The sequence below is a fragment of the Telopea speciosissima genome, chromosome 8 (genome assembly GCF_018873765.1).
Source record: "Telopea speciosissima isolate NSW1024214 ecotype Mountain lineage chromosome 8, Tspe_v1, whole genome shotgun sequence".
Taxonomy (NCBI): Eukaryota; Viridiplantae; Streptophyta; class Magnoliopsida; order Proteales; family Proteaceae; genus Telopea; species Telopea speciosissima.
The window spans coordinates 37980688-38003185 of NC_057923.1; the positions used below are offsets into that span (position 1 = coordinate 37980688).

The 22498-nt window shown below is 40.6% G+C and overlaps 1 protein-coding gene across 2 annotated transcripts; it reads left to right on the forward strand.

Moving 5' to 3' along the window:
• The first annotated feature begins 12989 nt into the window (after nt 1-12989).
• Nucleotides 12990-17882, forward strand: LOC122672643. 2 transcript variants are annotated; one of them, XM_043870104.1, is made up of 8 exons: nt 12990-13412; nt 14768-14905; nt 15056-15124; nt 15216-15287; nt 16096-16178; nt 16787-16918; nt 17196-17409; nt 17667-17882. In XM_043870104.1, the coding sequence occupies exons 1-8, from the start codon at nt 12993-12995 to the stop codon at nt 17709-17711; spliced, it is 1173 nt and encodes a 390-aa protein (XP_043726039.1). In that variant the 5' UTR covers nt 12990-12992; the 3' UTR covers nt 17712-17882. The 2 variants fall into 2 exon arrangements, with proteins under 2 accessions (XP_043726039.1, XP_043726040.1); XM_043870105.1 differs by lacking the exon at nt 16096-16178 and having other exon boundaries at nt 15199-15287.
• Nucleotides 17883-22498: the final 4616 nt, after the last annotated feature.

A 22498-nucleotide genomic window follows, 5' to 3' on the forward strand; every position in this document is an offset into this window, starting at 1 on the left:
GGTATAGTCAGCTATGTGGTGCTGTCCGTCAGCGGATTATGGCTGCCGGCTTCGAGGATCTAGCTCTCCTACAGACTAGGTCCTTTGATACATCCTTGGTGCAGGCCTTGGCTGAGAGATGGTGGCCTACTACCCACACATTCCATTTGCCTGTGGGTGAGATGACGATCACACCCCTCTGCTATTTTTTGTATACGGGGCTCTCTTTTGGTGGCGAGACTGTGATAGGGCACCTTGGCAGCTGGGAATACAATGAGGAGGAGTTTAAGAGTTAGCTCGGGTCCCTTCCCCCTAATTTGAACATGGTGGTGCAGTGGTTCTGTTGAAAGTGGGACAAGAAGATGGTGACAGACTCTTCCAGCCACGAGAAGCTGGATCAGCAGGCGAGGTGCTTCATTCTTTACCTCCTAGGGAGCACTCTTTTTAGCACCAACGGCATGAGGATCCACATTTCCATAATGTGGTGCCTCAGGGATTTGTCGAAGCTAAAAACCTTTGACTGGGCTGGAGCGGGCTATGCCCACAAACTAAGGATGATGGATTCCTTGGCCATGTGACACACCTATATACGCTGGAGTTTGCTATCCCCAGTAATGATGATAACCGGACGTGAAAGACTGGCAATGCCTTTTAAATACTCTTTCCCTTCGGAGTGACTCAGACACCCCTTGTTCCACCTCATTTCCACCCGTGGTCCCCCCACATCCTCGGAACGACCCTACACGGTGCCCTCTCCTGAAGCCCTGACCCGGCAGCATCGCGGGCGGCCGTGGCACTACGCGGTAGTACTGCGCTAGGCTGCGGCACTGCACCTAGTAGCGACACCGCACGACAGCGCCGCACCCGACCACAGTGCTGCCCGACAACGTCGTGTCCCAACCAGCAGCGCCGTAAGGTACCTAAAGTGAAAATTTTTCATTTTTTGGCAGCGCCACCTGGTGGATTTTATGGCTATAAATACCCCCACCCCTCATTTTAACAAGTCTCAAGTTGAGGAGGGGGGGACCTCCAGAGCTCCAGTATTCATGTTTTTTTCCTTTTTTCCTAGTTTCCGGGCCCTGCCCTTGTCCGATTTTGAGCTTTCGAGCCTCGTCCCTCTGTCTGGAGTCTGGGTCCTCTGGACCTACCTTTCCTAACCTATTTCTGCCCAAAACCCCGAAGCCTCCCATTGCCTAGTCACCCTGCCCGACATCCTAATTCCTAGTTTTTGAAGAGCTTTTCAATGCCACTATTCTGTCCGAGGTCCCAGTACCCGACACCCATGCGCTGTTACTCTACCCGATATTTGAAGAAGCCTAGTTTCCAAAGCCTTTCGAGGTCTCAATACCCGACATCCGTATGCCGTTATGCTGCCAGGCATCCGAGTGATTACTCTCCAAATATTTTCTAACGCCGTTCTTCTGCCTGATATCCAGGTAATTACTTTCCGACGTCGTTACTCTATCTGATGAAGGGCAAAGCTAGTCTTTTGCCTCCACCTAAGCTAGGGGACGTGATTCATCCCGTATAATTACATTGGTTTAACGCATACAGGTATTTAGTCCTTTCATCGCATTTCAATTCCGTAACAATGTAGACTTTTAAATTATGCCCGTGTAATGTATAGTAGTTAATTTAATTAAGCAGTTTGTGCATCATTTAGCTATACATGTGGAAATAGGACATTTTATGAAGGAAGAATATTCGAAAACTAGCATCTAGTAGAAATACCGGTTTTACCGGACAAGGTGGGTGCCTAACACCTTCCCATTCTCGTAACCTAACCACTTACCCCGATTCTCTGACCAAACCAAATGAAGTCCCATAGCCCTTTACAGGGCTACACCAATGGGTCCTAGGCCCTAATCCTAGGTGGCTACTCCATTTCACTTGATTATATGATCCCCATCCCCTGATAAATCATAACCTTTGAGAAGATGCATTCCTTCTCACTCTCCAATCGAGGAGCATAACCCCAAACCCCCCGGTATGAACCAAGCGCCCCAAGGGAATGCAGGTGAGGTTCCGAGAACGGATCCTCATAGTGGCGAATTCACTGGGGATTGATGGTCAAGCTTTCAATACTAGATGCTACCGTTGAACGAAAGAATATTCTTCCTTCCACATTGTTTGATTGATAACTTGTTTGACTAAACCCTTTTGTTGTACTAACTACATCATGCATCGTGTTCAAAGTGAAATCAAACGACGAGGGTACTCCCTGTTGTGCCTCTACCTTCGGGGAGGTGGGGCACATCATATTAAATGTTCTGAGATCGGACTATAGCTGCTTCCTACTCCAGTATCATGCACACAACACTTCATGGGAACACACAGCCCTGTGGTTAGTCATTGAACCCCATGTGTAGTTATGGGTAATTCGCGGTGAAGCCACAACCCTTAATATTTACTGTATGGGTCTAGAATCACCAGCGATGGTATTCACTAGTGTGCCATGGGTACTTCACTACCCAGAAAGGGCACTAGCTTGATTACTTTGAGGTCGTTTGATCTATTCTCTAGGTATATCAAAAGAACCACATACCTACAATTCATGACCACAAGCGATAGGTATATCGGTTCTGTCAAGAGTGACCTTTTTCTGTCCTATCAGCCTACCTATTGCATGCATCATGTAGGAAATTAGACCATATACGATTAGGATACGCCATAAACTAATATAGTGGGACTGAAAGCGAGATTCTCGATGGTCTACCTTTCTTAATATAGATTGCCTGTCATAAGAAGGGGCTCTATTCGTACCTCGATAGTCCCTCGTCAAAAATGACATATCCGTCTAGGCTAGTGTATCAAAAAATATTGCTTCTAGTGTCCCTCGGAGAATGATACGCTATCCAGTATGGTACGTCAATGATAGAGCTCTGACCATCCTGCGATACAAGGCATCCCGTATTAGCAAAGGATAGACCGCTGAGAAATTCTCGACTAGGCCATTTTGTTTGCTGTTGTGTAACGATTCCAATTTGACCTAAACCATCGAACAATGAAGGATTTATGTTGTCACTACATCAATTCTGAGATTATAAGGGCCTTCCCTGTCTAATCCTGAGTGTCATTGTAATTACACCATTAATTACCTAAAGAAGATGGAACCAAGAGGCCAAAGGTAAATTGTTGCACAGACTAACCTTGTTTGTATATATTTATTTGTGTATATCTTCTAGTACAAATAAAAAAAATATAAAATATGAAATCATAAAAAAAATCTTCTCAAGTCCTAAAATAAGTTTTGTCAAGCACAATCCATGATAAGAAATATTCCTGTTACCGAACAGTATTGACGAAGAATATCCAAAATTGTGGTGCAGTTAGTCACATTTGCTTTAGCAAAGATAAGACAATCATCAACAAAAAAATAGGTGGGAAACCTTAGCTCCAGTTCTGTTGGCTTGAAGGCCCGGGAGAGTGTTATTACTTGTAACCAAAGTGAAATGGTGGGTGAGGGCTTCTTAGCACAAAATAAAAAGGTATGGGCGGAGAGGACAGCCTTGCCGGAGTCCCCTTTTATGCAAAAAACACCCAATAATAGAACCATTGACCCTTAAGTGGAATTCCATAGTGGTAACACATTGCAAAACCCAATGTACCCAAATCCTAGAAAAACCAAACTTGTGGAGAACTGCCTCAAGAAACTTCCACTCTATTCTATCATAGACTTTGCTAAGGTCAAGCTTTATAGCCATACATCCTAACCGTCCAATCTTGGTTCTCATTGAATGTAAAATTTCATGAGCTATGTAAATGTTATCAGAACGGGAAGGTATAAAAGCACTTTGGTATGGTCCAAGAATAAAATTCAGGAAAGGTTTCATCCTATTAACTTAGCACTTAGCAATTCTTTTGTCAAAAACAGAGCATGGGCTAATAGGATGAAGATGGCTCATGATTTCTGGATTTTTCTGCTTTGGTATAAGGATATAATTGTTGTTTTGTTGAAATCATGGAGCATATATCCATTATTAAAGAATCTAAGAGTAGCAGCAACAACATCATTACTAATAATATCCCCATTGGATTGAAAAAACTTTGTTGTCATCCCATCAAGGCCGGGGGCTTTATAAGTCCCAATTTGAAAGGTGCATGTTTTAATCTCTTCAACAGAGAAAGGCCAACAAAGAGAGATGTTTTGGGATTCAGTCACCTTAGGGAAAAAAACTATCCAAATAAGAGGAAGCATCTACTGGATTAGTAGAATCATAGACATACTCAAAATATGAGACCATATGTTTTACAAGGCCGGTTTTAAAAGATAGCCATTCCCCAAATTGATCCTTAAGTCAATGTATAGAGTTAAATTGTCACCGCCGGGAAGTTGTGGTATGAAAAAAGGTTGTATTGTGATCCCCAGCTTGCAAGCATTTAACTCGAGACCGTTGTTCCCAAAAACATTCTTCTTGGGATAAAGAAGAGTTTCGAGTCAAAGGCTAAGAGATGCCTCTTCATGTTGTATGGAAAACCGGCTGGGGTTGGCTTGAATACGAGCAAGGTCTTCTTGAACTCTATAGATTTCTTCACGGGTATTCCCAAAAGTCGCTTTGCTCCAACACTAGAGTGCATAGCCACATTTCTTTATTTTTTGGTGAAGTGTGTATAAAGCAGAACCATCAAAGTTTGTGGATCAAGCAGTAGCAATGGTGCTTTTTAGATCAGGATGACCTTCCCACTTTGCTTTAAATCTAAAGCTATGCCATTTTTTTTTTCATAGAAGGAATAATGTGGACACCAATGGGGGTATGGTCAGACCCAATCATAGGATGTTTATGAATAGTAGCAAAACTAAAGGCACAGATGAAATCAAGGTTCCCAAAAACTTTGTCAATACTAGACATGATAAGATCATTACCTTGCCGCTTGTTTGACCATGAAAAGGGAGGACCTGAGAACTTGCTCAAATAAGTTGCATGAATCCAAAGCGCATTGAAAGTTGCTAATCTGAGCAACAGTTTTGGGGGCCTCTTCGCATTTCTCATAATGGAGAGAATCTCATTAAAATCTCCTAATAAAAGCCATGTCTCAGAGATAGTTCTACCAAGCTGGGTTAGCTCCTGGCAAAAGATATGCCTCCTATCAGACCGTGGTTCACCATATACAAAAGTAATACGTAGCATAGAGTCAAGAGATTGGTTACACAATAATGTCAACAAAGCTAGGATTTGTTGACAAAACACTGACATCGAACAAGTCATTCCAGAAAAAGACGTTCCCTCCACAAAGTCCAATTGGGTCAACACACATCATATTTGAGTATCCTAATTTCCTTTTTACTCTGATCAAATAAGTCTGCTACTGTTTAATTTCCATTAAGAAAACCAAGTCTGGCCAAGATGATGAGCAAAGTGTGCTTACGTATTGAATTGTGAGGTGGCGACCACTTCCTTGACAATTCCTACATAGGAGGCTCATTGCAGCTTGGGGGGCGGGTCGAGGGCAGCCACCCACATCCTTTGAGAATCTGAATCTGATGTAGTAGGAAACTAAAGTTGTCGCTGTCTAACGTTGGGAATTGCACTCTATAGAGGGGGATGCCAAGTAAGTCTATGCCCGAACCTTGAGACATTTGAAGGTGCTTAAAATTTTAAACTATGGAGCTAGGCAGAATATTAGCCTTGCACTTCAAAAAGGACCGGCCACTTGGGGGAGACTGTGGGGTGGATATTTCGTCAATTTTAACAGAGGAGAGGATTTTGCATGGCTCAGGGCCAGTGACTACTATTATTTTGGCTATGGTAGCAAGAGCCATCGTGCTAGTAACTGCTTCACCCTAGGAAGACTTATTAGTAGGTGAACTATGAATAGTTTGAGAACCAATAGAAGATTCTGTAGCAACAACAAATACATCCACAGAAGTGATATGGATTGGACTAGATGGCCCAACACCATCCAAATTGGCTTGTTCCATATGTGGTAGAGTTAGGCTAACAGGAACGCGACCAGGTGAACCATATCAGAGCCCTCATGTGGGCTACAAATAGGTCGATAGGGAAGAGGTCCCACAGTAATACTCGCAGGAATATCATCAGAAAAAATAGCCTGAGAAGGGGGGTTTAAGTGGCTCAAGAGAGCCAAATTTCAAGCCATATACAAAGGGTTCCTGATTGCCACGATCTGCTAGGCTAGAGCAACTATTCTTGGATCCCCTTCCATGACCATTCATATAAGATGGTTTGGGAATTGAAGGCATGTGCTGGTGTGTCCTCAAGTTGGGAGGCCCAAAAAATAAAGGTGTCGTTGAGGGACATGGTCTGCATCTAAAGCTATCCTCAAGACCAAGGAGGGAATAGACCAGATTGCACAGGGATTGCATTTTGTTGGGTTCATAGGGGGCACTGTCTTTGTATGCCGTCGCTCCTAATCAATTAGAATAGCCTTCGTAGCAAAGGTCATTTGTATAGCAGGGACAGGACGCACTGTAGTCCCACCATGACAGAGTCAGTCTCCAAATAGGGTTTCAAAACAAGATGTTCTGGTTGCCACTGCTAAGTGTATGAAGAGGGATAAGCGAATACCCTGAATAAAATCACCCCTAACATGGCATCCGCGCATATCATGCCCGATCAATCCACAATAGAAACAAAAAGTGGGTAATTTGGTATAGACAAGCTCTATCCATATTGGATCTGCACCCTCGCAAGATAGTCGCATAATGGTACATAATGGAACATCAATTAGGATTGAGACCCGAATAGCAAGGGATTTAGAGTAATCCCTAAGTGAGACAAGGAGCCTCACAACACGAAAAACTCCAATTCACCCAATGATTCTCTTAGCAATCACCCTTGTGTGGAGATACAAGGGGAGGTCAAACACATGGACTCAAAGGTCCATCCAATCAAAGCACAGCTGGGGGGAGTTTCCTTTATCCACATGGTTGAAATACAATTAGAAACTACTTCACTAGCCAGGGTCCATTGACCATGGCTAGGTTTATCTCCCAGGGATGTTCCAACTGAAAAAGGAAAAGATTTGCGTTGATCTGCCGGACCTCCAGCTCACATTGAACATTCCATGCCACCGATAGAGCTTTAGAAATGGTAGAGGCAGATATTCGTTTCGGAGCAAAGATCTTCCCCACCAATACGAGGTCCCAGTTAACACCTCCACCCTCTGTACAGATATCAGCACCAAGATTGAGGTCTACCTTCATAGAAGTGCCTGAGTTTAAGCCTAGACCGATAGCACTTGCACTTTGCTCCTCTTCCATCCTTACAGCAAAGGTTTGTAAAATCACAATACCAAAAAATTCCAACAAGCCCAACACAGCAAAATATAAACTAGCAGTACAAGATAGAGCTCCACGCAACTATAGCAACACTGCGATAAACCAACAAAAGCTTTGAGGACAAATACAAAAAATACAACCGATGATCCCAGATCAAGTAATACAACCAATTACAAAGCAGATAAAATTCCCAAGTAAACCCATAGAATGGTGCAGTGCACAGATATTGCTATAACCCAGGCACACCATTTCAGTAAGAAATCCAATACTGTAATTTTGCAAAAAAGATAAGCTACCATAGAATACATGACAGAAGTTAGAGTATTAGGAAAAGACTACATGTCAACTAGAGATAATAGGGGAACAGAGATTACCCGACTAGAGACGCATGTATAGAGACCCAAAGAGGGAAAGAAACTCCAGAGAAATTCTGATTTAAGAAACTGCTTCAAATTTAATGATCAAAATGAGATATACACATTTATGTGCTCACAAGAAAAGAATCTCTAGAGAATAGATAGCACGATACAAACAAAAAACTGGATCCAAGAAGGAGAGAGAGAGAGGTAAATGATTAGGGAGAGAACAATCAAGCAGAGAAGTAGGAAGAAAGCACTAAGGCCAAAGCCTAAGCAAGCTAATACAAGTAGAGCACTAAACTACTAACAGTAAGCAAGCAAAGAAGGTAGCAGGATTCAGAGAGTATGGAAAGCACAAAGCTACTAACAATTATGGTAGCAGAAGCTAAAAGACAAGGAAACAAAATAAAGGGAGGTAAAACAGGCTACTAGAGAAACCTACAAAGAAAAGAGAACTATTAGAAAAGGAAAGATGTTGGGTCAATATTGGATATTAGACCCAATATTTGATTCCTTTAGCAATAGGGATCCTTCCTTGGTGGGAAAGATTGGATGGGTTGGTGATTGAGTCGCAATAGGAAACTCAACATTCCTTTCCCATGTGTGCTACCAATTTGGGAGTGAAAGGGCAAATCACATACATTCATGAGATTGCCAATATTCAAAGAGCACTCTCTCATCCATAGAAAATCGGTGGAGCACTCCCCTTCCTAGAACCGTTCTCTCTTCCTCTCCCTTTCTTGGTGTTTGATCTTAGAGAAAGCTTAGGTTTAGAGAACCCTTGTGTGTGGAGGAGTTGGCTTGATCGTGTGGGAATGTCAAGCTTTGCGTAGTGTGTGGAACGACTGAGAAAGGGCTATCATCGGTTGGAGGTCTTGCATTTGTGAGACTCTAGGTAACGATCGATTCCCCTATTGTTCTAGATAATTTAATAGCATTCTCCATTGATAGAATCGATCCTACCACGCTTCTACGGATCTATGTTGATCGCCTTCAATATTGTTAGAAAATGAAAGATGTTGGGTCAATATTGGATTCCTCTAACAATAGGGATCTTTCCTTGGTGGGAAAGATTGGATGGGTTGGTGATTGAGTCCCAATAGGAAACTCAATATTTCTTGCCCATGTGTGCTACCAATTTGGGAGTGAGAGGGAAAATCACATATATTCATGAGATTGCCAATATTCAAAGAGCACTCTCTCATCCATAAAAAATTGGTGGAGCACTCTCCTTCCTAGAACCGTTCTCTCTTCCTCTCCCTTTCTTGGTGTTTGATCTTAGAGAAAGCTTAGGTTTAGAGAACCCTTGTGTGTGGAGGAGTTGGCTTGATTGTGTGGGAATGCCAAGCTTTGCATAGTGTGTGGAACGACTGAGAAGGGGTTATCATCGGTTGGAGGTCTTGCATCTGTGAGACTCTAGGTAACAATCGATTCCCCTATTGTTCTAGATAATTTAATAGCATTCTCCATTGATATAATCGATCCTACCACGCTCCCACGGATCTATGTTGATCGCCTTCAATATTGTTAGAAAAGGAAAGATGTTGGGTCAATATTGGATATTGGACCCAATATTGGATTCCTCTAACAATAGGGATCTTTCCTTGGTGGAAAAGATTGGATGGGTTGGTGATTGAGTCTCAATAGGAAACTCAATATTTTTTGCCCATGTGTGCTACCAATTTGGGAGTGAGAGGGAAAATCACATATATTCATGAGATTGCCAATATTCAAATAGCACTCTCTCATCCGTGGAAAATCAGTGGAGCAGTCCCCTTCCTAGAACCATTCTCTCTTCGTCTCCCCTCTCTTAGTGTTTGATCCTAGAGAAAGCTTGGGTTTTGAGAACTCTTGTGTGTGAAGGAGTTGGCTTGATCATGTGAGAATACCAAGCTTTGCGCAGTACGTGGAATGGCTGAGAAAAGGGCTATCATCGGTTGGAGGTCTTGCATCTGTGAGACTCTAGGTAATGATCGATTTCCCTATTGGTCTAAATATTTAATAGCATTCTCCATTGATAGAACCGATCCTACCACGCTTCCCTGGATCTATGTTGATCGCCTTCAGTATTGTTAGAAAAGGAAAGATGTTGGATCAATATTGGATATTGGACCCAATATTGGATTCCTCTAGCAATAGGGATCTTTCCTTGGTGGGACAGATTGTATGGGTTGGTGATTGAGTCCCAATAGGAAACTCAATATTTCTTACTCATGTGTGCTACCAATTTAGGTGTGAGAGGGCAAATCATATATATTCATGTAATTGCCAATATTCGAAGAGCACTCTCTCATTTGTGAAAAATTGATGGAGCAGTCCCCTTCCTAGATCCGTTCTCTCTTCCTCTCCCTCTCATGGTGTTTGATCTTGGAGAAAGCTTGGGTTTTGAGAATTCTTGTTTGTGGAGGAGTTGGCTTGATCATGTAGGAACGCCAAGCTTTGCGTAATGCATGGAACGACTGAGAAAGAGCTATCATCGGTTGGATGTCTTGCATCTGTGAGACTCTAGGTAACGATCGATTTCCTTGTTGTTATAGATAATTTAATAGCATTCTCTATTGATAGAATCTATCCTACCTCGCTTCCATGGATCTATGTTGATCGTCTTCAGTGGTATCAGAGCCTTACTATCAAATAGAAATGTTTTATATTTTTGTATCTAGTATTATATGTGATGCTCTTAGTTTAGATTCATTAAAAAAAAAAAAAAAAAAACAGTTTCAAGTTTTTTTTTAAAGAGGATGGTCCCCACTTATTTTTCTATGGGCTGCCCTTAATGGGACAGCAAGCATATTAAAAAAAAAAAATCAGTTTCAGGGGTTTTTTGAAAGGAGACTCATTGGAGAAGATGGGGGAAGGGATTTTTTCTTTACTCATCTTCACCATTTTACATAATGGCTTATTTTATTGGTTTTTTGATAAGCATGTATGTGGTATTGATTAAATCATGATGGGCATTAGATGCTCATGGCCATTGTGACATGTTTAGTCATGGTATTGGTGTTTTTATGTGTTTTTGGAATTTTTTAAATAAAATATGAAATCTATAATATTTGAGCATCATGTAAATAATGAGGACTATGGTTATGGGATTTAATAATTTATATACATTAGATGGATGTGTGTGCTAGGCATGGCATGGATGTGGTTTTAGATGCAATTATTATTTTTCCCCTTTTTCTCCGCATCTCATGTAAATGTTATGTAATTCCCCCTTAGGCAGTCCAAATTGGTGGACTGGTTTTCTGAGTTTATTTACATTTAAAGGGTTGTAATAATTTTAAATTAGTTTATATTATTTATTGTAACCGCTTGATGATCATGATAAGATCGGAATCGTGATTTTGATCGTGGATCAAGGATCTTGATGGTTTGTTGGTGAGAAGATTGGAGGAGGGACTTGCTCACTTGGAGTGTCCAAGTTGTTTACAGTTTTGGATTTATTTCCCTGTAATAGTTAGTTGAATCTGCATTATCACATGATTATTTCTATGTGTGGGAGTGACATATGGGGCTATGATTACTCCCATCGATCTTGTAATCAAAGTGAGTTTACATTGGATGTGAACTCATGTTGATTAATGATGTTACCTATAACCATTGGTGTTTAATTTTTCTTGGATGGATGTGTTTATGTGCTTATACATTGGATGTATGGTTGTGATTTTATGCGTTTTCATAATCCCTCAATTTTAAAACAAGTGTGATATGGGAAACCCTGGTTGGTGGGATTCCTATGGCCTCCCTTTAGTTAGTGAGTGTAGAAATTTCATCGATCTACTCTTGTAGATGCCGATAGGATAATACTTGGATAGGTTGATGAAATTGTCTACACCCATCTCACATGTGATATTTAGAGAATGTGGTCAGTGGTACGTGTACTGCGATAGTAGGAATTAACCCCTCAAACACCATAATTCCCTCCAAAACTAAGGGTATACACTTGACTTGAGTATATGTCAACCGATAGGAATGGGCATGACACTCAGGTGGCTAAATCACATTAGAATTCTAAGTGACGGACAAAATAATCCACTCAACCAACATACAACTGATGAACTCCGATAGGCTAAGTCAGGAGCATAAGGGTTGATAAGTTCCAATTCATACCCTATAAGCTAGAGGGAAGCTTAGGGTGTGATTGATCATTGATTGTTCTTATCCCATTTTTCAATGGTTATCGATCATGCTAATCGTTATTTTTGTACATCGTGTAGATTTTAAACTATGTCGATCCAAATCAACCATGCTACCCTCATAAAAGACCATATTTTGACCGACCCAAACTACGTTGACTGGAGGAGGAACATCAAGTTACTCTTGATTGCAGAAGGTTTGATGTCAGTCATTGAGCAAGATAAACCTGAATTCCAGTAAAACGAGGACCCTGTTGCTAAAGCGGCCTATGAGTTATTTGTCAGAATAGTTCTAAGGCCAAATCTTCGTATTGAACTCTATGGAAAAGACCATCGCTAATTCTGTCAAGGATTTGTACTTGACAAAGGATATGATGGAGGAGTTGAAGGAGATGTATGGGAGAGAAGAAAGACATGCCCATCATCAACTAGTGACACTTCTCCATGGCATGAAGATGCCCAAGGAACTCAAGTTATAGATCATGTGATGAAAATGCAAAACTTGTTCCAAGATCTGAAGAACCTTGGGACGTCTTTTAAGCTGAATTATAAGACGGATATTATCTTTTACTCTTTGCCTCAGTATATCTACGGATCATTTATTATTAATTATAACATGAATTAACACTCCGTCGAACTTCTTGAGCTGGACAACATGTTGCAAGAGGTAGAGGTTGCATCCAAAAGCAAAAAGTGGAGGTCTTGACTACAGAGGAGAAGCCTTCTTCTTCTAAGCCTAAGGGTAAGAAGAAGAAGAAGAAGACTGATAAGGGAAAATCCCCTAAGGTTGAGTCAAAGGGAACTCAGAAGAACAAGAAAAATGAAACTTGTTTCTATTACAAGAAGGACGGGTATTGAAAAAAGGAATGTCGAGCTTTCCTGGCTACTCAGAAAAAGAAGTCAGAAGAAGGTATTTTTGAAACCTTAGTTCTTTATGAGTCTAATTTGTCAGAGGAACCTACTAATACATGGTTGTTGGACTCTGGGTCTACCGCCCATATTTATAAATGGTAAACAGTAAAAGAGAAACCATTCAGAGCTATTCAGCTCTCAATATCGTATTAAATGGATTGGAATAATCTGATATTCTGATCATGTGGCTTTTGGCTCTACACTTTTACCTTCCTGAATCAAATACCCACCATTCATTTTTGTTTGGCTCTCCTGACTCCGGAATCCGGAAAGGTTCTGAGAATCACAGGAAGAGAAGAACACTTCGAAGCGCCACTGCACCCAGTCAGTAAAAGCTAGCAAAATCCTGAACTGGAATATCGAACAATGGCCGCTCACCTTTCTGACTCAATTTTCCCACCTGTTTCTGGTTTCCGCTGGAGTCCCTGGCGACTAACCATCCAAAAACCTCCCGGAGTTTCTCTCCGTCGGTTCACACATTCCAAACATGGAAACACAGTCTTTGATAGTCGTCGTCAGAACTTGAAGTGGGCACTGAAGCTGAGCTTAGTGGAACAAATCCCATCAAAATCTACTACCTTTGACATCAATCGACTAGTAGAGTTCTTGTACGATGATCTCCCACATCTCTTTGATGATCAAGGGATCGATCGAACCATGTACGATGAGCGTGTCAGATTCCGTGACCCTATCACCAAACATGATACAGTTGATGGTTATCTCTTCAACATTGCGCTCTTGAAGATACTCTTCCAACCGGATTTCCAATTGCACAACGTGAAGCAGGTATGAATTTCCTAGTGTATGGTTTGGATTTTCTTCTACTTCTTTTCTTTGGTTCGGCTCTGTTTCGTTGTCTTCAAATGGAAGTAGATATGGTAGAGAAACGACCAACAGGGAAGAAAAGTAAGGTGTTCTACTAAATGACTCAGTAGCACTAAAGCTTCCAACTTTAATGACTCTTATTGCTTCTGTGATTTAGAATTTGAAAAGTAAGGTGTTTTACTGATATCTTGAATTTTCATTTAGAAATTTATTCAATCCGCACGTTGAATAATTTTTTTTATTTTTTAAAAAAAGATTCCATCTTTTTCAGATGACATTGCGCTTACTATATTAATTTATAGGCAAAAATTATTTTAGAATTCCCATTTTTTCTTCTTTCATGGTTATGCATTCAATCAGATACGATCAAGGGAATCTGGAGTCAGTTCTCTCATGCAAGGTTTGCTTTTAATCAATTGTTAAATTTGGATGTCTATACTCTGTAACCACCATCGACCAACATCATGTTAGGAATGCTTCTTTACTTCCTGGAAAGTATAGTAACAGCTTTTTCTTAGGTGGTTCCTCTGGCCAATTCATTCCTTCATAATGATATTCACCCAATTTCGCATTAGTTTCCATTACAAATGTCAACTAGCCTTCTTATCCTTCCTTGTTGACCTCTCATACATGAAATTTAATCAGATGGTGCAGTTTGTGCACTTAAAAAGAGTAATACTGACATTCTACAATTGATTTTGATGGGATATCATGTTCCATATGCCTGTTTCATCCTGTCTAACTCTCATTTTTACATCTCTCTTTTCATCTTTTGTGTCGAGTTGTACAATACGAAACAGGGATGGGTTTTCAGAATGGTTTTCCTCCAGTGCCCTGTTTGGGTTAAACATTTCCTTTTCTGAGTTCTGACCTTAAAGTTAGTTTACAGTCTTTTATGCTTGACTTGCTTGATGTTTTTTTTTTTCCCGTTGTTTTGGTTTCTTGACGATGAGAACAATTAGATGAAAATTGTTATCTCCTATCTCCTACAGTGGCTTTCAAATAATGCCACATTGAGGTTTTTAGATCTTGTTACTGTGTCCTTTGTTCTTTCTTTTGGGAAATGGCTTTGGCCTTCCTCGAAGATGCATTTGTTTTTGATCAATGTTGAGCTGAATGATACTTTGTACATTCATCAACCTACAGAAGAGATGTAGTCAAACAGTGCTGAGTCATGATTGGTGACCTTATTCATTTTTGCCCTTTTAGTATAACACACTTCTTCTTTCTGTGAGGATAAAATCCAGTCATTTTATATGTGTTCGTTTATATAAATATATATTGTTTCTAATTTATGATTGACCGAGTTGTTATAGACAGGACCTTGTGAAATAACAACAAGATGGACTATGGTAATGAAGTTCATGCTTCTTCCTTGGAAACCAGAGTTGGTTTTCACAGGAATTTCCATCATGGGCATCAATCCAGAGACCCAAAAGTTTTGCAGCCATGTGGTAAGCTGTACTCTCTGTGACACAATAAGGTGAAGAAAAGGGAAAAGAGAAACAAATCCAGTCTCTCCCTCCCCCCCCCAGGGTCTTTCTCTATATAACTTCAAGATTTTTTTAAGTACTGATTACCTGAATTTCCTGTTTGGTCCATAGGATATCTGGGACTCCATAGAGAATAATGATTATTTTTCTGTAGAAGGCTTGTGGGATGTTATACGGCAGGTAATAGTTTTGTTAATGAAAAGTATGGTAAATATAAATTTTAGTGGCCACACACCTATGCTTCTTATCTTTAGTTTGTATTTCTGTGCAGCTACGTATTTACAAGACTCCAGATTTGGAATCACCAAAGTATCAAATCCTCAAGAGAACTGCAAATTATGAGGTAGGTACATCTTTTTCACTCTGGAAAGATGTGGCAGGTATTTGTCAATTTGTACTGTATCAATCTGGATGGAAACAGTTTTACATACTGTTATTCTTAAAATTTGGAATTCTATTGATTAGAGATAATACTAAGGTTAACAATCCCATTTCATTCAAACTTGAAGTCCAATATCAGTAATTGCAATCCCAATACTATTTTTAAAGGTATCCTAGGCATGTCATCTAATTGCTTCACAGCATTCCAATGTCACATTTTATTTCTCACTAAAATTAGCCAACCCAATCTGATCAACCTGAACTTGTCAACTCAGGTATCCCAAGATTAATCTTAGTTTTATTTGGGTTGTCCACGTGAACTATCAAGTATTTGGTTTTCTGCTGACCAAGTTGGTTCCTAGTACCGAGGCTTTGACATTTTTGATTGCCATTCCTTTTTCATAATTCTTGTTTCCAGTATTTTAAAAGTAGGACTGGAGAAGGTCTGACCATCAAAACATCTAAGACTTGATTTGTTTTGATAGTTATAGGTGCCAGCTGCTTGTTTCTTTTTCTTGTTTTTTTGGTTGCTTCATGCTGTTTTTTCTACATGGGCATCTCTCCATCTGTCATTTTCTTCCCCTTAACAAAACATAAGTCTCACTTTCTCTCAGAAAAAGGAAATACAATTTAAAGCCATAGTAGTTTTGAAAGGGGTGGGGGGGGGGGGGGACTCTTAGAATCAATGCTTTTCTGGTTATGATATTTAATATATTTATAATAGTGAAGGAGAATATGTTTGATTGGTTAGTTTTCAAATGCAAATACAGGTGCGCAAATACTCCCCATTTGTCATTGTAGAGACAAAAGGAGACAAGCTCTCTGGATCATCTGGCTTTAATTATGTTACTGGGTGAGTCGTTCCCCCCCTCCCCCCCCTTTCCCAAGTGGACACATAAGAACAGGCACTATACATATGTACCAACTCTTTGATTTCTGCTTGTTACACAGTCCATCCCCTGGACAGGAAACATCTCAAATTGGTTTTGTAGCACCTTAATGGTGTGGACTACACTGGTTTCCTTCATAAATTTAGCCATCTTTGCAAATTTCTAGAAATAAGTTAATTTTTCCATATGGCGTATGATATTTGGTGAGGGCGGGCCATGGTGCAACGGTGAAGGTTGCTCCATTGTGACCAAGTGGTCATGGGTTCGAGTCTGGAAACAGCCTCTCTGCGAAGCAGGGGTAAGGCTGCGTACATTATGACCCTCCCCAGACCCCGCAGTGGCGGGAGCCTCGTGCACCGGGTGCTCCCTTTGTGGTGTATGTTATATGGTGGAAATTTAAGGCTAATGGCTGACATGTGGAGTCCTCCAGGCCTTCCAACTAAGCTGCCACATTGAAATTATCTTGGTTATCTTGAATTCTCTTTCTATGTAACTGGCAAGATGCAGGGTTTTTTATGTTTTTCGTGTTGTCTCAGAAATGATTTTTATAGTTAAATCGGCATCTCTTTAGGTATATATTTGGCAAGAATTCCTCAATGGAGAAGATCCCAATGACTACTCCTGTTTTCACTCAGGCATACGATTCTGAACTATCCAATATATCTATCCAAGTAGTTCTACCATTGGAGAGAGATTTGAACAGGTAAGGTTCCAATGTTTGCTTTGGTGCATAACTGAAAATATTTACTAGAACTATATGAAGAAAAGTAATGAGGAATGGGTCTGGATCAAAACATAAATGTTGAGAGTAATAGAAAAACAAATTTTTTTTTTTTGCATTGTTTTTGCATTTTTTTTTATGTTGGAGGTCGTGTCTAGGTGCTACAATGAGAGAAATAGATTTATTTCTTTTAAGACAGCCTTCTTAAGTTATATGTGTTGCTTTAATATGCTTAATTAATAATGATGTATTTTATCAGTTTGCCAGACACTAGTCAAGATGAAGTTAGCTTGAGAAAGGTTGATGGAGGCATTGCTGCTGTAACAAAGTTTAGTGGAAGACCAACTGAGGAAATTGTTCATGAGAAAGAGAAAGCACTTCGCTCTGCCCTACTTAGGGATGGTCTCATACCTAAGAAGGGCTGTTTGCTTGCTCGTTACAATGATCCAGGGCGGACATGGAGTTTCATTATGGTACAGAACAATCTTTCCCTCACAGTTTCATAGATCTATTTCCTCTGTTTTGTTGAGCTCTGAGTAAGTTTTATGTGGTTCTTCAAACAATAATCTCATTATATACGATGTTATTTTATTTTCACTTTTCTGTTTTATGAAGTCACTCTCCAGTAATATAGGTAATGATGAACACAGAAAATCCTTAATTTGCTTTCTCTTTCTGTTCTTCTAAAAAATTTCTTCTCCTGTTGTTTCATGGATGCTTTTCCTTGAAGAGGAATGAAGTGCTGATATGGCTTGAAGAGTACAAATTGGAGTAATGTACATGTTGGTATAGCCATTATTAAAGATTGCCTCATACAGATCAGTTGTTAATTCCTCAAGGAAACCATAAGAGGATGTTCCAATGGTTCATGATCAAAAGAACAATGTATGTATGCCCCGACAGCATTGCTTTCCTTGACTCTGTAAAAAGCTGTAGTAATATTAATTCAAGCTGTAAATCACTTTTTAGTTATATTTTCTATTAACATACATTCTCCATCTCTCAGCCAGGGACTTGTATGTGGTTCCTTTGATACAGTCTAATTCATGACATCAACACAAACCTGCCATATCCCAATTGTAACATTATGGAGCTCAACCCCTGATTTCTTAATTTTGGATATCCTTCAGATGCATTTAATTTTACTAATTAACTGAGTTTAGCTGAATGAGTAAATAAATGCATATTTAACTTCCTTCACATTAACAGTTCCATTGAATCTGAAAATCTCAGTATTTGAGGCCTTTCTGCATCACTAACGCAGTGGCTGCAAGATCTTTTTGCTGCTTAAAGTGTAGTCTAAGAAAGTATTTGATTGTTTCATCCACAATTTTCAGGGAACCATTTCTCTCATGTACAAATTGGTTCTCGTGAAAACAATCACTGTAGATGGAGGTAACACATAATTACATTAACTGCTTGTCTTCTTCAACTGGGTGACTATTTATTTGTAGCTACCTTGACACAGCAAAATTAATGCAATCCCCCCCACCCTCCATAAAAAAAAATAAAATATAAAGGCATCCAGCTGTTACTTATAGATTGCATAGCATTTTAGCAAGACAGGAATACTTGTCAACCGAATTTTGGAGAAATTTCTAAATATTTTTTTTTTTTTTTTTTTTGGTTGAATAAAGAATTTAATTACAAAAAAGGAAACAAGAATACAAGAGCCCCTTAGGGGCAGCAGCAAACAAGGAACTCCAGGCTTAGGCCACAGCTTAGAGGAGGCTGGGCCAACAAAAGAAACAGAAGGGAGACCCCAGGATACAACAATGAGTCTGTTCCTTGAGGTGTCAAACAAGAAGAGGGAGGGGTAGACGATAACTTCGCTTTAATTTTGAAGGAAATGGAATCCTAAATCTGCTGATAAGTACGGGAGTTGGAGGTCTATTTCTTGATATTACGCTCCATCCAAATATGATTGAGAGTGGCGCAAGAAGCCATCTTTCCAACCATGTCACAGATAGAGGAGTCAACAAATTTCATATCAATCCAAATCCACTCACGAGAGAAAGGAAGAATTCTTCTAGGGGCTGGCCAACACTTGGACAAAATGCCATTCCAAATGGCTGTCGAGGTAGGGCAGTCAAAGAAGAGGTGATTGGATTCTTCCACATTGTTCCAGCATAGGCAGCACGAGGGAGCGATTGAGATTAGGCGATCGCAAAGGAAAGACTGGGTTGGAAGATAGTTGGTGCAGACCCTCCAGGCCATGAAGCAATGGCGAGGAATGTGATGCTTGAACCAGAGAAGTTTCCTCCAAGTAACCAATTGGCTTTTCTGCCTAATGAAATCCCAAGCTACTTTAGAGGAGAAAGAGCTAGAGTTGTTTGTCGATCAAGTGACACAATCCCCCCTCCCATGGGCCTTCTGGAGATGGAATGGAGGTCATTCCAGATAATGTTAAGCATAGGGGCAATAGAAGGCGGGAGCCCAGCCAGCCTAGTCCAAGATGTCAGCCACCAAAGAGAGCCGAGAGAGGCCCGAGGCATAAATGATTCTGGGGGAGATTGAGTGGAGGAGGATCCCCCTTGGGTGCTAGTGATCCAGCCAGAGATACGAAGAGAGACCATCACCAATTTGAGAACGAATGACCTGAAGCACCAAGTGATAGGTAGCAAGGACCTTGCGCCAAACCTAAGAAGCATCTAAAGAGGGCAATGCGGTCGAAATGGAGTCTTGACGAAGAAGGACCGAGTAAATCCAATCAACCCAGATGCTTTTCTTTTTTGCAACAATCTTCCAGATTAGCTTGATGATGCCAGCCGAGTTCACTTCCTTGATTATTCTAATACCTAAACCACCTTCCTTCCTAGGGAGGCAAACAACTACCCAACTTAGAGGATGTAGAAACCTTGAAGATTCGGTACCCTTCCAAAGAAAAGAAGCCAAGAGGGATTCCAAGGATTTGATAGTGGCTTGGGAAAGACCATATATGCCAGACCAATATATATAAGATGCTTCCAAAACTGATTTGATGAGAACCAGCCTACCAGCATAAGAGAGAAGTTTGTCTTTCCACAACTGAAGCCTTTTCTAAATAAGATCCAATATTAGGGTGTAATGATGGGCTGAGAGTCTAGCAGAAATCAAAGGAAGACCCAAGTATTTAACTGGAAGCTGCCCCTCTTGGAAGTCAGATTTCTCTAAGAGAGCAGCTTTGTCCAGATCAGAAACTCCAGTGAAGAACAAAAGAAACTTGGACGGGATGATGCGGAGGCCTGAAAGCTCATGGAAGCGCTACAAACAAACCAAAGCTGACTCGAGTGAGACAATAGAGGCTTGGGAAAAAAATCATAAGGTCATCAGCAAAAGCTAAGTGAGTTAGCTTAATGGCTTTACACTTGGGTAAAGGAGAGATGAGCTGCTGGTCGGTGCTGATTTGGATTTTCCTAGAGAGAACTTCCAATGCCAAAGTGAAAAGAAATGGAGAGAGAGGGTATCCCTATCTGATTCCCACCGAAGCTCCAAAGTAATCTGCTGGACTTCTATTAACCAGAACTGAGAACATTAGAGATGAGATGCAGAAGTGAATCCAGTTGACAAAAACCAAAGGAAATCCCATCATGGTCAACACTTGCATAATAAAGTTCCAGCAGAGGGAGTGAAAACCCTTGTGGATGTCAATCTTCAAAAGGATAGCCAGAGAGTGATTTTTCCTGTCAAAGCCTCTAACAATTTCATTGCACAGGAGGATGTTGTCAGAGATACTTCTGCCAGCGATGAATGCTGATTGGTTATCGCTGACGAGCATATCCACTACACTTTTGAGCCTTCAAGCTAGAATCTTAGCAATGAACTTGTATAGTAGACTACAAAGAGCAATGGGCCTGAAGTTAGTCAAGATTGAGGCACCTTCTTTCTTGGGGATGAGGCAAACAAAGGTGTGATTTGCACTCTGGATCTGACTAGGGTTAAAGAAGAAACTTTCAATAGCCTGAATAAGATCCTTCTTTATGATATCCCAAGAAGCTAGGAAGAAACCATGCTGAAACCATCTGGATCAGGAGCTCTTCACCTTGAGAGAGTGAATAGCAGCCATAATTTCATCTTCCTTCGAAATGGAGCTCAAGATATCTAGATACTCACTTGGAAGGAACTTGTTAAGTAAGTTGGGAGGGATAAGGCCTTGAACTTCTTGGGCACCACCGAAAGTGTTTTTGAAGTGATTTACCGCCAAATCCTTTATATCTTTGACTGTAGTAGTAGATGAACCATCAATAGATGTAAGCTGAATAATGGAGTTAGCATTTACCCTGGCTTTCATGGACCGGTGAAAGTAGGCAGTGTTTGAATCACCCAATTGCAACCAATTAATTGTGGATTTTTGTTTGAGGAAGCTTTCTTCCCTGAAGAGCAAGGAGGATAGCTCATGGGAGAGCTCTTTTTCTTCTTCCGCTAAAGGCCCATTAAGCATATCAGATTGCAGCTGGAGCTGGATAGAAGATAGTTTATATTTGCAAGGGAAAAAGGAAAAAATAGAATAAAATAGCATCCAGACTGTAAATAAATCATCACCCGTTAGGGTGTTACTTGAACGGAGATGGGAATGCAGTGGAAGAGGATCTCGTATAGGTTTGGTTACAAGTTTCATGAACTCGAACAATCTCCTTCACGATCTTCGAATATCTTGAAAGATTTATCCACAGAGAACTCCACACCACAAATCCCTGGGAAGAGATGGAATCCCAAAGAGAACACAAAACACTGGAGAGAGGGAGAATTTGGTTTCTCATATGATTTGGTCTTAGGGTTACAGGCTTTCTATTTAAAGCCAAAACCCTAAGACCCCTACCCCTATTTAGACTCCCATTGGGAATCGATCTAAGAGGGGGGAAGAGACCCAGCCACAAAAGTGGATGGTTCTCTCCATGTGAAGCGGGTCATGTCGGATCCGGCCTACCCCTTATGGGCGACTTGGATCGGGCATGGCCCGTGTTCTATTTACATCTCCCACTCGCTCACATGGGGCGCATTAGTTTAGCTATGCATCCAAGTCTCTCTCAATTGTGTAACTCTTCATACAAGAAATGAGGCATACGACCTATCGAGGTAATATAGGGTAGGAGTACTATTTTAAGCTTCCATCTAACCAACATAGTACACCACTCACAAATAATCTCGAAATACCCCAAACAATCTAATTACACCAGATCCAGCACTCTCGATCCATTATGATGAGCAGTGCTAACCCTTTATATGCAATGTACTCATGACTACGTCGATCACAAATACAACAAGTTGCCTGGGCAATGAGTCACAAAACAAAGGTGTAATATTAGATGGTTTTCCCTGAGCCCCTCATGTCAATCCAATTATTTTCAATAGCTTTTCCAATCGTTTTCCGCTGGACCGCATCATCCATAATCCTAAGGAAAACGTCAAAGTAGTGTCATTAGATGTCCTCTTTATGACATTGTCTCAGGTAATAAGGGTATTGTGGGATTATTATAATCCACGTAGCCGCACAGTGACGAAGCAGGGATCCATTCAGTCACTCTTACTATCAGTCAATATAAGCACATGTAGTATGATATGCATGATATGGCACAACTCCCA